The sequence below is a fragment of the Hyaena hyaena genome, unplaced genomic scaffold (assembly GCF_003009895.1).
Source record: "Hyaena hyaena isolate Hyena2069 unplaced genomic scaffold, ASM300989v1 scaffold_285, whole genome shotgun sequence".
NCBI lineage: Eukaryota > Metazoa > Chordata > Mammalia > Carnivora > Hyaenidae > Hyaena > Hyaena hyaena.
In genome coordinates, this window is record NW_024080917.1 from 390,118 (window position 1) to 403,650 (window position 13,533).

The window sequence follows — 13,533 nt, forward strand, 5'->3', positions numbered from 1 at the left end:
GTTCGCTCAGGGCTTTGTGCAGCGCCCACTGTGCGGGACCTGAAGAGGGACGGGGCTGCAGACATGAGTGTGAGCCACAATGCATGGCCCCAGGGAGTTCAGTCTAATGGGGCAAGAGATAGTAAACAGACAATTACTGTGAGTGTGATAAGTGCATTGAAAAAGGCAGATCAAAGTGCCAAAGGGTGAAAAAGGCAGATCGAAGTGCCAAAGGGTGACTCATTCTATCTGGAGGAGGTGAGGAAGCTGTAACCCAGCCAGGACCAGTGGGGCTTGGAGGCAGAGGGAAGTTGTCAAAAGAAGGAAGAGGGCGGAGCTTGCGCGCTGACAAACCACCCAGGCAAAGGCAGTGTTTGTCAAGGGCCCGGGAGCTTGGCTAGAACAGAAAGGCTACGGAGACGGCCACGAGAGACGGCTGCGGAGGCTGAGCAGGAATGATCAGCAGCGGGGTCAGGGCGTGTTCTTTATGATTCTCCAGTCATGAGCTCAGTGTCTGCGGGGACACTCAGCTTTTCATCTGTATCTCCACCTTCCTTCCGTGATGCGGCCAGGAAGGAATACTGATTCCACTGGGTGGCTGAAGGCTCCTGACTCCACACCTGGTCCCCACTGCTCTCATGCCCAAAACTCTCTTCAAACACACGTAGGCTCTCTTTCTCTCACTCACCCACATGTATTGTCTACCTGAATGGATGACTCAGAATCATTCCCCTGAGATTCTTCTTTTCTAAAAATTTTTAAAGATTTTTTTATTCCTGAAGGAGAGAGAGACAGAGCATGAGTGGGGAAGGGGCAGGCTCCAGGCTCCGAGCTGTCAGCCCAAAGCCCGACGTGGGGCTCAGACTCACAAACCGTGAAATCATGACCGGAGCTGAAGTCGGACGCTTAACCTACTGAGCCACCCAGGCGCTCTGAGATTCTTCTTTTTAAACCAACTATAGGCCAAATTCAAAAAATAAAACCGCCTTTGAATAGCTTTTACATTTATATTCTTTAATTTTTATATTTGCATTGTTTCTGTATTCCAGGGTTGTAAACACATTCTATATTTTCTTCCAACATGTTTATACTTTAGGGTTTTAAAACCATTTTTATGAATGATAGTACAGAGATATGTCAGATATATTAGGTAACTTTTTTCAGTGATGTCTAGTGAATAATCTTTGCGTCCCCCACTGATTTGAAGTGACATTGAAATAAGGTGCATTTGTGTATATCTGTTAGAATATACACAAAACACACAGAAAGATCAGGGATACAGAAAGTCTGTATGATCTCACTCATACGTGAAATCGGGAAAGGTTACCTTCACGGGAGCAGAATGGTGGTTACTGGGGCTTCAGGGTAGGGGAAATGGGGAGACATTGGTCAAAGGGTACAAACTTCCGGTTATAAATAAGTTCCAGGGATCGAATGCATAGCACGGTAACTATAGTTAATAATACTGTTTTGTATGCTTGGAATTTGCTAAGAGACTACACCCCAAAACGGTAACCAAAGGAGGTGATGGATGTGTTCATTAGCTTGGTTGTGGTAATCATTTCACAAGGTATAAATATATGAAATCACACTGTACACCTTAAATACGTACAATTTTATTTTTCAATCATACTTCAATAAAGCTGGATGAATAAATAGATAGATAAATATTAAGAGAGAAAAAGAGAAGGCATAAACCTCTATACAGCCTAGCAAAGGTGAACCTATTTGGTACATTTTGCGAGGTACATTGATTAGCAGAGAGGCAAGTCTGGCCATTCTGTCACGGAGTAGGTCTTCTAGAAATATCAGACAACAATCGCCATTGTTTACGGCTGCTGAGAACATCACGAGAATCTTCTGGTGGAGCAAAGGTGAAAGACCACGTGATATCTGCCCTTGCCCTGTTACCTGTCAGCACCTTCTCAGTTCACCCGGGTGTGAACCGTTTCCCTCATTAGAATTTCTCACCCCCACCTAAAAACACCAATCTCTCAAAAGACCACCTTTGACCATGAGACTTATGATGACACCGTGTGACTTGTTGGATGCCTGTTCAGAATAACGATTCCGTGGCAATATCTAACCACCTAGTACCAAGTAGTGCAGAAGGGCAGAGTGCTCTGAGAACAGTCACAGGTATTGTGAGAAACAGGTGGAACATGGCTTGTATTCAGTTCTTTAGTCAGCCGAGGCCTAACTAGGAGAAGGATCAGATCAGTCAACTTAATCAAGTGGCTTTTCAAAACGAATGGGCTGTTTTATCTCCTATTTGGGTCAGAGTCAGAGACTAATTGCAGGTATACGATTGTGAAGGAATTTTTAGCCAGGGTGGAAATTCTTGTACAAACCAGTGAAATCCGGAGTGTTGGGTGTCTCCTGAGATTTTAACACATAACAACAGGAATTTGGCTGTTTAAACACATGAGATGCTCTGAAAACAAATGTCAAAAGTGGAAGTTAGTAACTTTTTACAGTCTGCTTACAGTTAATAGTATATCACTGCATGTAAGCTGTACAAAATTTGCAATTATACACGCTCGTTTTCCTCACCTTGTACTTTATATTGTAGCTGTCATCCATATCTACATGGTATAGATCCCAAAATTTATGTGTGTGTTTGCTTGTCTGTTTGTGGGGGCGGGGGAGAGGAGCGGAGGGAAAGAGAGAGAATCTCAAGCAGGCTCCACGCAGCAGGGGTCCGTGCGGTTACTAATGACGGCGGCCCTGTCCCTTCCTCCTTCCCACGTGCGTGGGGTGGGCAGGGCGAACTCTAGTCCGTAGTTCCTCAGCTCGAGAGCAACCAGAAAACCTCGACGGCACTTGAATGTGATTTGGTTGACAAGGTCCTGGAGGTCAAGTTTGGCTGGTGCCATCACCGGATGAGGCTCTGGGAGTACTAGGCCGCTTACCCCTTTCTTAACTCCCCCCCCCCCAAGCGAATGGTTGCTTTTGTTGGTGGCGTTCATTTCTTTTGTGCCTACGCACCCTTTGCAATTCCCCACGAGGTTAGCCCCGCGAGGGACTGCGTCTGGGACATCCCTAGCTGTCATCCTCGGAAGTCCCTGTGCCTTCCTCCTGGTTCGTGCTCCCTGTCCTGGGCCCCGCATCTTCCTCTTCCTCAGTTTCCACCGTGTCTTGGTGGAGCACATCTGTCAGTAGTTTCATCAGAAAAGACCGTGCAGTGGCAGAGGACGCGATGGGGACGATGTCGGCGTGCCCGTCACTCGTGTCAGGCTGTCCCAGAGAGGACTCGGGGCACAGCTGTCACTGGCATCTCCCTTCGCCTGCAGCCTGGAGGTTTTGAGTTTCAGTTCCGAGTCCCGCGGCGCGCGTTTCCTAATTGCGTAGGGTATTCCTTCCGCGGTCAGAGGGCGTCTGTCCCCCAGTGGCTTCCCAAGATCAGTGCACGGGGGCTAAATATTCTGAGACATCCTGGATCTGAAAATGTCTTTATTTTACTCTCCCACTTACTGAGAGTACGGTGAGCATTGCTTCTTACCGACCAGCATCTCTCCCTCTTCCTCCTTTCTGTTAACAACCTCTGTCCTGCGGCCACGTGGCGGCTGTGTGAGCAGCCTGGGGCCTGGAGAACCGGGCGGCCCTGCGCCCTGGGGGCGAGAAGGGAGGTCGTCAGCACGGCCCTGGCTCCCGGGGGGCCTTCGCAGAAAGTTCCCATGAACTGAGTCCCTCCAGTCAGGACCGAAGCTCTCAGGAACGAACATCCTTTGTGTCCCATGAATCTAAGCTGGCTCCCCGTCTCCTGCTTTGGGAAGAAGTCCACGCGACTACGGACGCGCTCCCAGCTGGCCCCTGCTGACCTTCGTGCTGCCTGTTATTTCGGGTGTTGGATGTTGCTGCTGTTGTTTCAAAACTTAAAAAAATTTTTTTTAATTCATTTATTGTGAGGGAGATAGAGTGCGAGTGGGGGAGGGGCAGAGAGAGACTCCCAAGCCCTGCGGTCAGTGTACAGAGCCCGACGCGGGTCTGGAGCTCGCAAACCAGTGAGATCATGACTGGAGCCAAAATCAAGAGTCTGTCGCTTCACTGAGCCACGCAGCTGCCCCCAAATTTAAAACATCTCCATCATTATTATACTTCCTACAAATCTCTGTAGAAATCTGCCCTTTGTAAAATCTGCCCTTTTATTATTTAAATTTTTTCAGCATTTATTTATTTTTGAAAGACAGAAACAGAGTGGGAGTGGGAGAGAGGGGCAGAGAGAGAAGGAGACACAGGATCCAAAGCAGGCTCCAGGCTGCGAGCTGTCAGCACAGAGCCTGACAACCGGCTCAAACCCACCACCGGTGAGATCATGACCAGAGCCGAAGCGAGAGGCTTAATCGACTGAGCCACGCAGGCGCCCCTATGCCTTTCCTTTTAAAATTTCTCCTTAGGTCAGGTTCTTTCCCAGATTTACCAACTTCCACGAAAATATCCTTCTGAGGAATTCTACCCAGAGGATGCTTTATTTACCACTGCCGAACTAGTTTTTGTTTTATTTGTTTTTGCAAGAATAAATATAACGTGGCTCACTAGCACTTTAATGCTATTTCTGTTTTGAGGCTGTTCCTCTTGGAATAGCCAGCCGGCAGTGAAGTCATCGAATCAAAGGGAATCACTGTTTTGCAAAGCTGAAACCACAGGCTGACAACCCGATTCAGGAACCAGCTGTGCCCACCCGCGGGCCCACGTCCGTCCGCACAGCCCTGACCGACTACATTCCTCCACCGCCTGCTAACTCCGCGCGAGAACTGGCCTCTCCCGGCCTTTGATTTGCATTTACCTGATTAACGAGGCTGGACCTTTCTCAGGAAAGCCTGTTAGTCAACTTGGTCCCCGTTTTGAAACACTTTCCACAGTTTACGATTAGACATTTTTTTCCTTTAAATTATACATCGTCGTCTCCTCCACACTGAGCTGTGTCTGTTCTGTTCGCCTCGATGTTCCCACTGCTGGAACGGTGCGCTCAGAAAATACTTGAGCAATGAATGAATTAATGAACGAACGAATAGGAGGTGACGCCCCCCCCCCCCCAAGGGCCGCTGGGGGTGCTAAAGCCGAGAAGCGTCGGCGGGGCCCCGCGCTGCAGCCCGCGGCCACCAGGGGGCAGGCCCGCGCCAACCAGCAGCCCTGGGCGGGCCGAGCCGGGACCCTAGGGAGCTGCGGGAGCTAGGGGCGTGGGGGCGCCGGGGTGCCGCACACCCAGCGCGCCCCGCAGCCCGTGACCGCGGCCCCCACTCGCGCCCAGTCTACGCACGTGCCCGTTGCGCAGGCGGGGAAACGGAGGCAGGGCTCCACTGCCGTCCGGCGCCCCCCGCCCGAACCTGGCCGGGGGTGCTGACCCCGTGGCACGGGCCAGGAGTGGCCGCCCCAGCCCCGACTCCCGCTCTGACGTCAGCCCCGTGCCCCAAATAACTTCCTTCGGAGCCGCTTCCGCCGCTGCCGCACGTCCCGCAGCCCGGCCCGCCGCGCCCAGGGCCGGGGCGCCCGGGGACGCTCGTCCCGGCCAGGCCTTCCCAGAAGCCGCTTCCGCCCCGCCCGCCCTGGCCTGCGGGTGCCGGGAAGACCCCCGCCCACCGCCCGCGGGAGGAGGGTGCAGCCCCAGAGAGGGGACGGGGGTCGGGGCCACGCTGGACGCGCCCCCGTGAGCGTGGCGCTGGGGTCAGCTAGGGATACTCTTCCCACTCCCCGATGCCCCCCTGTTCTTTGTTCCACAAGCGCGGTGACCTGGACTTTCGCGTGTCCCCTTCGCTATCAGTGTAAGCCCCAGGCCTGGACAGTTTTGTTCACTGATGCCCTGATACGCAGTAGGTGCTCAACAAATCAATAGCTGAACAAATGAATGAATGAATCAGGGAGGGTCTGGAGGGCAGGCTGCTGTCAGCTTACTTGGGGCCCACGGTCAGTGGGGAGTGTTTGGTCACTTATGGTTGGAACCCCAGGCCATGAGCAACCAAATGGGGCAGACACAGCCTGGCCCCAGGACCCTAAGGTATTTTAGGGTGAGGGGTCTGGCCCCTCGTAGTTCAGAAACCGGTCATGGAGGAGTCTGGGTTCTGGGGCACCTCCTTCCGGAGAGGAGCTGGATGGGCCGGGCGGACAGGTCAGGCGGCATAGCCAAGCCGACACTCACCTCCAGCATAAAACCCCACTTCATGGAGCCCTGCACCCTGAGCTCACGGACCTCCCGTCACCACCAGCCCCTGCACCTGGTGCCCCAGCCAGGCTGAGACAATGAGGCGGCTGCCAGCCGTGGCCCTGTTCCTGCTGCCGCTGTGGTACGGTGAGTGCCGGACGTCGCAGGAAGGCGGTCCGCCTTCTGCCTGGAGGGCGCCCCCCTGATCCGCCTGGAGCTCCAGCCAAGCCCCCTACTCCTGGGTCAGACCTGGGGCTGCAGCCCAAGCCTCCCCTTCCTGCCGCAGCAGGGGGCCTGGGTCCAGATGTCCCACCTCGGGGAGGGGAGGGGGGAGGGCAGGATCGGGGTGTGGGCACAGGCCCAAGAGGACCCTGAGGCAGAAGCATGGGAGGGGCTCTCCTCCCCCCGCCCCCACCTTGTCTCTGGTGCTTGTGCAGCCTCGCGGTTTGGTGATTCCGCTTCCTTCTCTCAGCCTTTTCCAATCTGCCAGATAAAGATGTGGGGCTGCCTGTGTGCAGCATCTGAACTCCAGGCCACAGGGTTCCAGAGCCTTGGATCACCATCTACTGGGCTGGGGGCAGGGTGGCCAAGCTGCCGCGCGAGCCGGGAGCCCTAGGAGGCTGGTGGGGACTTACTGGGGGGGCGGGGGTCTAGGGGTGTAGGCTTCTGCTCCCACCAGACAGGCAGAGTATGGGGAGGAACAGGCATCCCTCTCCCCTCTCCCAATCCTGGGCCAAGGTCAGCAGGTGCCAGCCGCCGCCCGCCCCCCTTCCCTTCCCACAGGGCGGGCTGCTCCCTGCCAGGGAAACCCTCCCGCATTCCTGGCCTAGCCCAGCCTGCCGGTGCCACCTCACTTCCCTGTCCTGAATTCACCTCCCAGGGCTGGGCCAGGTCATCCCAGGTGCAACTCAGCTGGGGCTCCAGGCTTCCTACAGGGGGTCAGAGGACACCAGGGTGGCACTTCAGTGGGGAGGTCCCAGTCTCCCTGGGCCCCACGGGGCTTTCCCAGCCTTCACTGCCTCGCCGTTGCCTCCTGACTTCCTGGTACAAGGGTAACAATGTTCTCGGAGGGAGCCCATCTCCAGTACGGGTGTAATGCCGTGATTGCTCCTAATGGGTTGAGTAATCACGGTCATTGCCAAAGTGGAAACAGCAGCCTGCATCTGGCTCACAAACAGCTGTGTCCAGGAGTTGTGGGCTCTTTCAACACCATCCTCACCCCCCTCCCAGAACCTTAGGTCTCTTCCATCCCCACCAGCTGAGCCCCAACCAGCTACAGGAGCCTGAGGACCCTGGGCCCACACTAGGGACAGGACACCCCGGGGTGGCGCATCAAGCCCTGGACAGGGCACCCACCCTGCAGAGCCCAGGTCTTCACAGTGCCCCTTCCTGGTCAGCCCTGCCCCCACAGCTGCTCTTCTGTCCTTGTTTACATTCCCTGGGCTCAGGCCCCCTGGATGGGGGCTCTGCCTAACTCAGCTCCTGGACCCATAGGTGAGATGAGACTATGATACTACCTCCGCGGCGAGGTGGGCAGAGCTCTGTGTGATCCAGTAGGAGGATGGGGAGCCCAGGAGCGGGAGCCAGGCTTCCTAGACAGATGGTACAAGTAAGGAGGGCTGCCCAGAGGAAGCGGCATTTCACTTAGGCCTTGATCTGGATTAGGGCCTGTAGGATTCAGACCAGCAGGAAAGGGCTTAGCAAGCACTCAGCGGTCAGAAGGCTCCGCCTGTATGGGAAGCAGTTGCATTGGGCTGCGGAAGGCTGCGTCCGGACAAGAGGGGCCCCATCTGGCCCCATCTGGGTACTTGATCCTGGGTGTGGACCATGGATCCATCTGCATGTATGGGAAGGGGGCTGACTGTGGGGAGAGACAGAAGACCCTGGAAAACTCCCCCAGGGAGGCAGTGAGCCTGAAGGAACGTTGGTGCCCATGAGGACAGGGGTGAATGGGAGCATCCTGCCATCAGGCATTAGGAAGAGCAGTGGGTCAGGTGTTTGGTCTAATTACCTTCTATTATAATATAGGTGAGGGGGCTGCAGGGAACCGCCTTCCCAGGGAACATGTGCGTTTTACAAGGGCACCTGTTAACACACATCGCTGAGTGGAATGTCCCGGCCGACTTCCTCTTCCCATCACTGGGCGCACGCACCACTCCTGCCCCCATACTCCTGCCCGGTCAGGCCGCCAGTGTCCACCTCCTCCTGCCCCGGGCACAGCCCCCTCCCCGCCCCCGCCTCCCCCCACCCCCTCAACACTTCATCCGCCAAGCCTCATCCCACAGTGGGGACTGCCTCCCTCAGACTGGAGTGGGGTCCTTGTAAAAATCCCCAGGGTCACAACCACTTCCTGCCCCTGGAGCCCCTCCCCTCCATGGGACTGGCGACCTCTTCTGGTCAAAGGGTCAGTGTGAGCAACAGCAGCTGCCACACCCTCTGGTCCCTAAAGGGGTTGGGGCACAGGGAAAATGCTGAGTGCTGAAGTAGGGAGAAGTTGTCCTGAGTCGCCCACCCCAGCTCTCGACCCCCGTGCAGCATACGCTGGGGGTGCTGGGAGACTGGCAGGTATTTCCAGCGTGTTGCTCACACAGGGTGGGGGTCTCAAGTCTGGGGTGAGGTCTCCGTAAAGGCCGAGTAGTGGGCCTTGTGCCTGTGTCCAGGTGACGGATCCTGGGGAGACGGGCCCCCAGAGAGACTCTGCTGACCCCTCTGCCTGTCCCCTCTCCTGGGGTGTGGGGGTGCGCAGTGGTCCAGCGGGGGGTCTTAGGCTCCAACTGCACAACATGAGGGGGTGTTGAGTTTTTGGGGGTCTGGAATCCTGTGGGGACTGACCCGTGATGCTACTGGCTTGCTTCCCTCTACTCCCCTGGGACCCCAGACACCTGTGTGGCCGGTGCCGGCTGGCTTACATTGCAGCACTCCATGTGAAGGCCACACAGCTCCAGCCTGCTCCGGGGGGGAAGCTTCCAGATGGGAACAGCTGTAGGGTATGGAGAGACCGACCCCGAGGACAGGAGAAGAAGCCATCCTTGCCCCAAGCAGCAGAGCCGAGCCATGATGGGGGTCCCCTCGCTGGCATCTCTACCAGTCGGCTCCTGTGTGGCAAGGAGTTTGTCTGCCCCTGCAGATACCCTCTGGGCTCGTAAACATGGCAGGGCCCCCGGCCTTTCTTGCCAGGTCCCCCGCGGACTGTCCTATGTCCTCAGGAGGCTGGGTGTGGAGCAGAGGAGGCGGGTAGGGGAGACGCAGACCTTGGCTTTGACAAAGTTGGCTGATCACCCCCTTTTTCCTCCCCTGCAGGGACTCAGGGGACCGAGGCATCAAGTGGTAAGTATCCCAGGCCCCTGGATGGGGGGACGCGGGGGGCTTTCCTTAGAGCTGCCAAGACTGGCCAGAGGCACCCCCCCCCACAGCCCTCCAGAAGGAGACCCGAAATCAGTGGGTGGGGCATGGGGAATCCCAAAGTAAGGGGAAGCTGTAGCTCAGCAGGGTCAGAGCCAAGACGGGCGTGGAGGAGGAAGGTCCAATCTGGTCACAGGTGCCTGCGGAGGCATGGCGCACAGACGAGGGGGTCGGGGGACAAAGAACCCAAGGACACAATCTACAGACCACGTGCCACAGCAGCAGCAGAGCCCCCAGGGTGCCCTCCCTGTGTGGGGCCTTTCCAACACCTGCCGTCCTCCTGGGAGCCCGTGCGCCAGGCCCTGGGGTGAGACCTTCCCATGTGTCATCTGAACCCTCTCCACGTCTTGTGACCAGAGAGGTAGATCTGACGTCACTGTTTCAGAGGTGAAGGGCAGGGGCACTTTCCCACAGCTGGTCTGCCTGTGTCAGAGGCTGACGGGCCACCCATGCCCCTGACCTGCCCAGGGTCTCAGAGTGGGTCAAGGGGAAAGAGGGCTCCGAATTGGGCAGAAGATGGACGACAGAGAGTGTGGGGTGGGAGTTGGGCACCAGAGGCGATGGAAGGGTCCCCAGCGAGCGCCACCCCGGCCTTGTCCCCTAGTCTGCGGGCGCCCGAGGATGCTGAACCGGATGGTGGGTGGCCAGGACGCCCTGGAGGGCGAGTGGCCCTGGCAGGTCAGCATCCAGCGCAACGGAAGCCACTTCTGCGGGGGCAGCCTCATCACAGAGCGATGGGTCCTCACCGCTGCGCACTGCTTTTCCAAGTGAGTCAGCCAGCCCCCCGGCTCCCCCGCGCCCCGCGCCGCCCCGCCGGGGCCACGGGTCTCCAGCACCCCGGGCGGCGCCGATGGTCCGCCCTCCCCGCCGCGCCCGGCAGTCCGCGGGGAGGGGGCCCCTCCCACACCGCTGGTGTCGCTCGCCTGGCGCTTTGCCCCACCTGGGCCCCGTCCTTGCAATGCTGGCAGGCTCATCCCACATCCTGACCCTCCTCCATGTCCCCCTTCCACAACTCCAACCCAAGACACTCCCCTTTCAACTGAGGTTCCGGTTACAGATGAGCCCGCCAGCTGGAGCAGAATGGCCCTTCCTCCTCCTCAGCCTAAGGTCACCCATACCACCCTACCATGAGCCATCTGGCCGCGGACCTTCAGGGTTTCCTGAGCATCTCCGCTCCTGCCTCACCGCAGGGCTGAAATTCTTTTACAGCCTTGCACCTCACATTCAGAAACGTGGGCTCAGAGGGAGTAGGTGGCTTGCCCAAGGCCTACAGGCAGGGCCAGGCTCAGCCCCCAGCCGCGCCCCGTGGGTGGCATCTCTTTTAACCCTTTCACGTAGGGACTGTTACTGGCCCCATTTTACAGACGAGGAAACTGAGTCACAGAGAACCTGCTAGGTTCCCTGCCCAAGGTCATCTGGCTGGCCAAGGGTGGAGCTGGGAATTAAAGTCAGGAATTAGAGATGCTTCAGCTTCTACACTCTTCACCCCTCACCTCCCTGCACATCCCCTGGTGGTGACGTTTTGAAGACACTGTGCACAGTGGTCAGGCACCAGGGTGGGCCAGGAGGGAGGGACCTGATACCGGAGGAACAACCCCAGCCCCTCCTCATTTCGATGCTCTATTAAGCCTCACCTCTCTTTTAAGCCCTAGAGGGGCCGTCTCACACCCGCTCTCTGTCTTTCCCACCAGCACCTCTGAGACATCCCTGTACCAGGTCGTGCTTGGGGTGCGGCAGCTGGTGCAGCCGGGGCCCCACGCCGTGTACGCCCGGGTGAAGCAGGTGGAGAGTAACCCCCTCTACCAGGGCATGGCCTCCAGTGCCGATGTGGCCCTGGTGGAGCTGGAAACACCTGTGACCTTCACCAGTCACATCCTTCCCGTGTGCATGCCTGACCCCTCGGTCGTCTTTGAGGCGGGCATGAACTGCTGGGTCACCGGCTGGGGCAGCCCCAGTGAGGAAGGTAATGGGGCAGAGCTGGGAGGGAAGGGGGGGACATTCTGCTGATAGTGGTACATGTGGGTCTCTCCTCAGATGGGCGGAGGGGGTAAGGGAAGGCGTCAGCAAACTCAGCAGGAGCCATGGGGAGTGGGGAGAAGGGGCCAGAAAGAGCCCAGGGCCACGGGGTCCTGGGTAAGACGGCGCACTGAACTGCAGGCTGATTCGCCCCCTCCCCAGACCGCCTGCCCAACCCGCGGGTCCTGCAGAAGCTGGCCGTGCCCATCATCGACACGGCCAGGTGCAATCTGCTCTACAGCAAGGATGCCGAGTCCGGCTTCCAGCCCAAAGCCATCAAGGATGACATGCTGTGTGCTGGCTTTGCCGAGGGCAAGAAGGACGCCTGCAAGGTAGGGGCTGGGGTGGGCTGTGCCAGAGGCTGAGCCCTGCTCCCTAGGCCCGGTCCAGCTGGGAGGCAGCTTGGCTGGGACGAGAAGGTCCCCAGTCGGTGGGGCCACGGTCCAGACCAGAGCCTGGCATCCTGGCAGTGGGGTCCCGCAGACTCCGGACCCCACCCAGCAGTCTGTATACTGGTCTGCAGTGGGGCCCAGGAACCTGCACGTTCAACAAGCCCCTCTAAGGTGAAATCGGGGCAGGCAGTCTCAGGGTGCTAGAGAAATGGGTGCCTCAGGCCATAAAGGGAAGGACCAGCCAGTGGGTAGCGGGGGGGGGGGGGGGCTGCTGGGGAGGAGCACCCCTAGGGGAGCTGAGGAGAGGAACAAAGGGAGGGGTGTGTGCGCACGCCTGCAGAGACCGGCTCCGCGGGCCACTGAAGACTGACAAGGCCTTTGCTTCCCCGCAGGGCGACTCGGGCGGTCCGCTGGTGTGCCTGGTGGGCCAGTCGTGGCTGCAGGCGGGGGTGATCAGTTGGGGTGAGGGCTGCGCCCGCCGGAACCGCCCAGGTGTCTACATCAGGGTCACCTCCCACCACGACTGGATCCATCGGATCATCCCAGAATTGCAGTTCCAGCAGGCCAGGTCGGGGGCCCTGAGGCGGGGGCCCCGGAGCCCCCCGCCCCCAGCTGCAAGCTCTGCGCCCTGGCTGGTGGCCCGCGCGGCCCTCTTGCTCCTCGGGGCCCTGCTCACCCTCCTCTGAGCCCCGGGGCCCCGGTGCACATTTGTAAATAGCTCGCCCGTTCTTTTCTGTCAAGTGCCCAGTTATTTTTTTATTTATGTTCATCCTCCAGTAAAAACAAAGCCTGGCCTCAGTACTGGCTGCCCTGTGGTCCCTCAGGGGGAGCAGATGGGTCGAGGCACGCTGGACACCTGTCCCTGGACCCCCCCACAGGTGGCTCCCTGCTTCAGTGTCCTTGACAATGTGGTTCTCACCATGATGATCACTGAGGGGCGCCCCTGGGGCAGCAACAGATACCAGCAGGAAAAATGGGGGCCCAGTGGAGGATCCTAAAGGAGGAAGGCTGCGGGGGCCTCGGGAGATCACGGCCCCCCACTGCCTGTGTCCGAGTCACCCCAAGCCCACACATGGCAAGGGCAGTCCGAGCTGTGCCATGTGTCACACGGAGGGGCCTGGCCACGGCAGGGCAGGGCATCAGCAGGACAGGCCTTCCTGCCCAGGCCCAGGCCAGGCCCCTCTCCCCTCCTGCTCCTACAGGACCCAGGGCTCAGGCCACACTAGCTGGGGCCGCCAGTGGTTTTGTGCACGATTCCCAGGAACTCAGAAGTGAGCTAGAACCGTCACCAGCCGCCCGGGCTCTGCAGCCCAGCCCCCCTTCCTGGCTGCCTCCTTGGGGCCTGTCACCACCAGGAATTCAGCACAAAAGGTCCCCAGAGCTTAGGTCCCCAGCTGGTTCCAGCCCTGCTCAGGCCTGCCCGAGGTTGCCCTGGGAAGATGGCCTCAAGTCAGCGGCCTGGCCCAGGAGCGCCCCCAGCAGTGCCCCTGCGGCCAGATGGCCAGCTCCCTCACGCGGGCCGATTCCTGAAAGGTACCTGGATTTGCCGGTGAGCTCAGTGGCCATCCGCTGAACGGGACTCCTAGGAAGGCAGGGCCAGGTGTC

At 58.4% G+C, this 13,533-nt stretch overlaps 1 protein-coding gene across 1 annotated transcript; it reads left to right on the top strand.

The window, feature by feature from the left end:
* Positions 1-6,216: 6,216 nt before the first annotated feature.
* Positions 6,217-12,663, top strand: LOC120241484 (serine protease 27-like). The gene is made up of 6 exons (XM_039246614.1): positions 6,217-6,265; positions 9,419-9,445; positions 10,125-10,287; positions 11,212-11,483; positions 11,699-11,868; positions 12,321-12,663. The coding sequence occupies exons 1-6, from the start codon at positions 6,217-6,219 to the stop codon at positions 12,612-12,614; spliced, it is 975 nt and encodes a 324-aa protein (XP_039102545.1). The 3' UTR covers positions 12,615-12,663.
* The last annotated feature ends 870 nt before the right edge of the window (positions 12,664-13,533 follow it).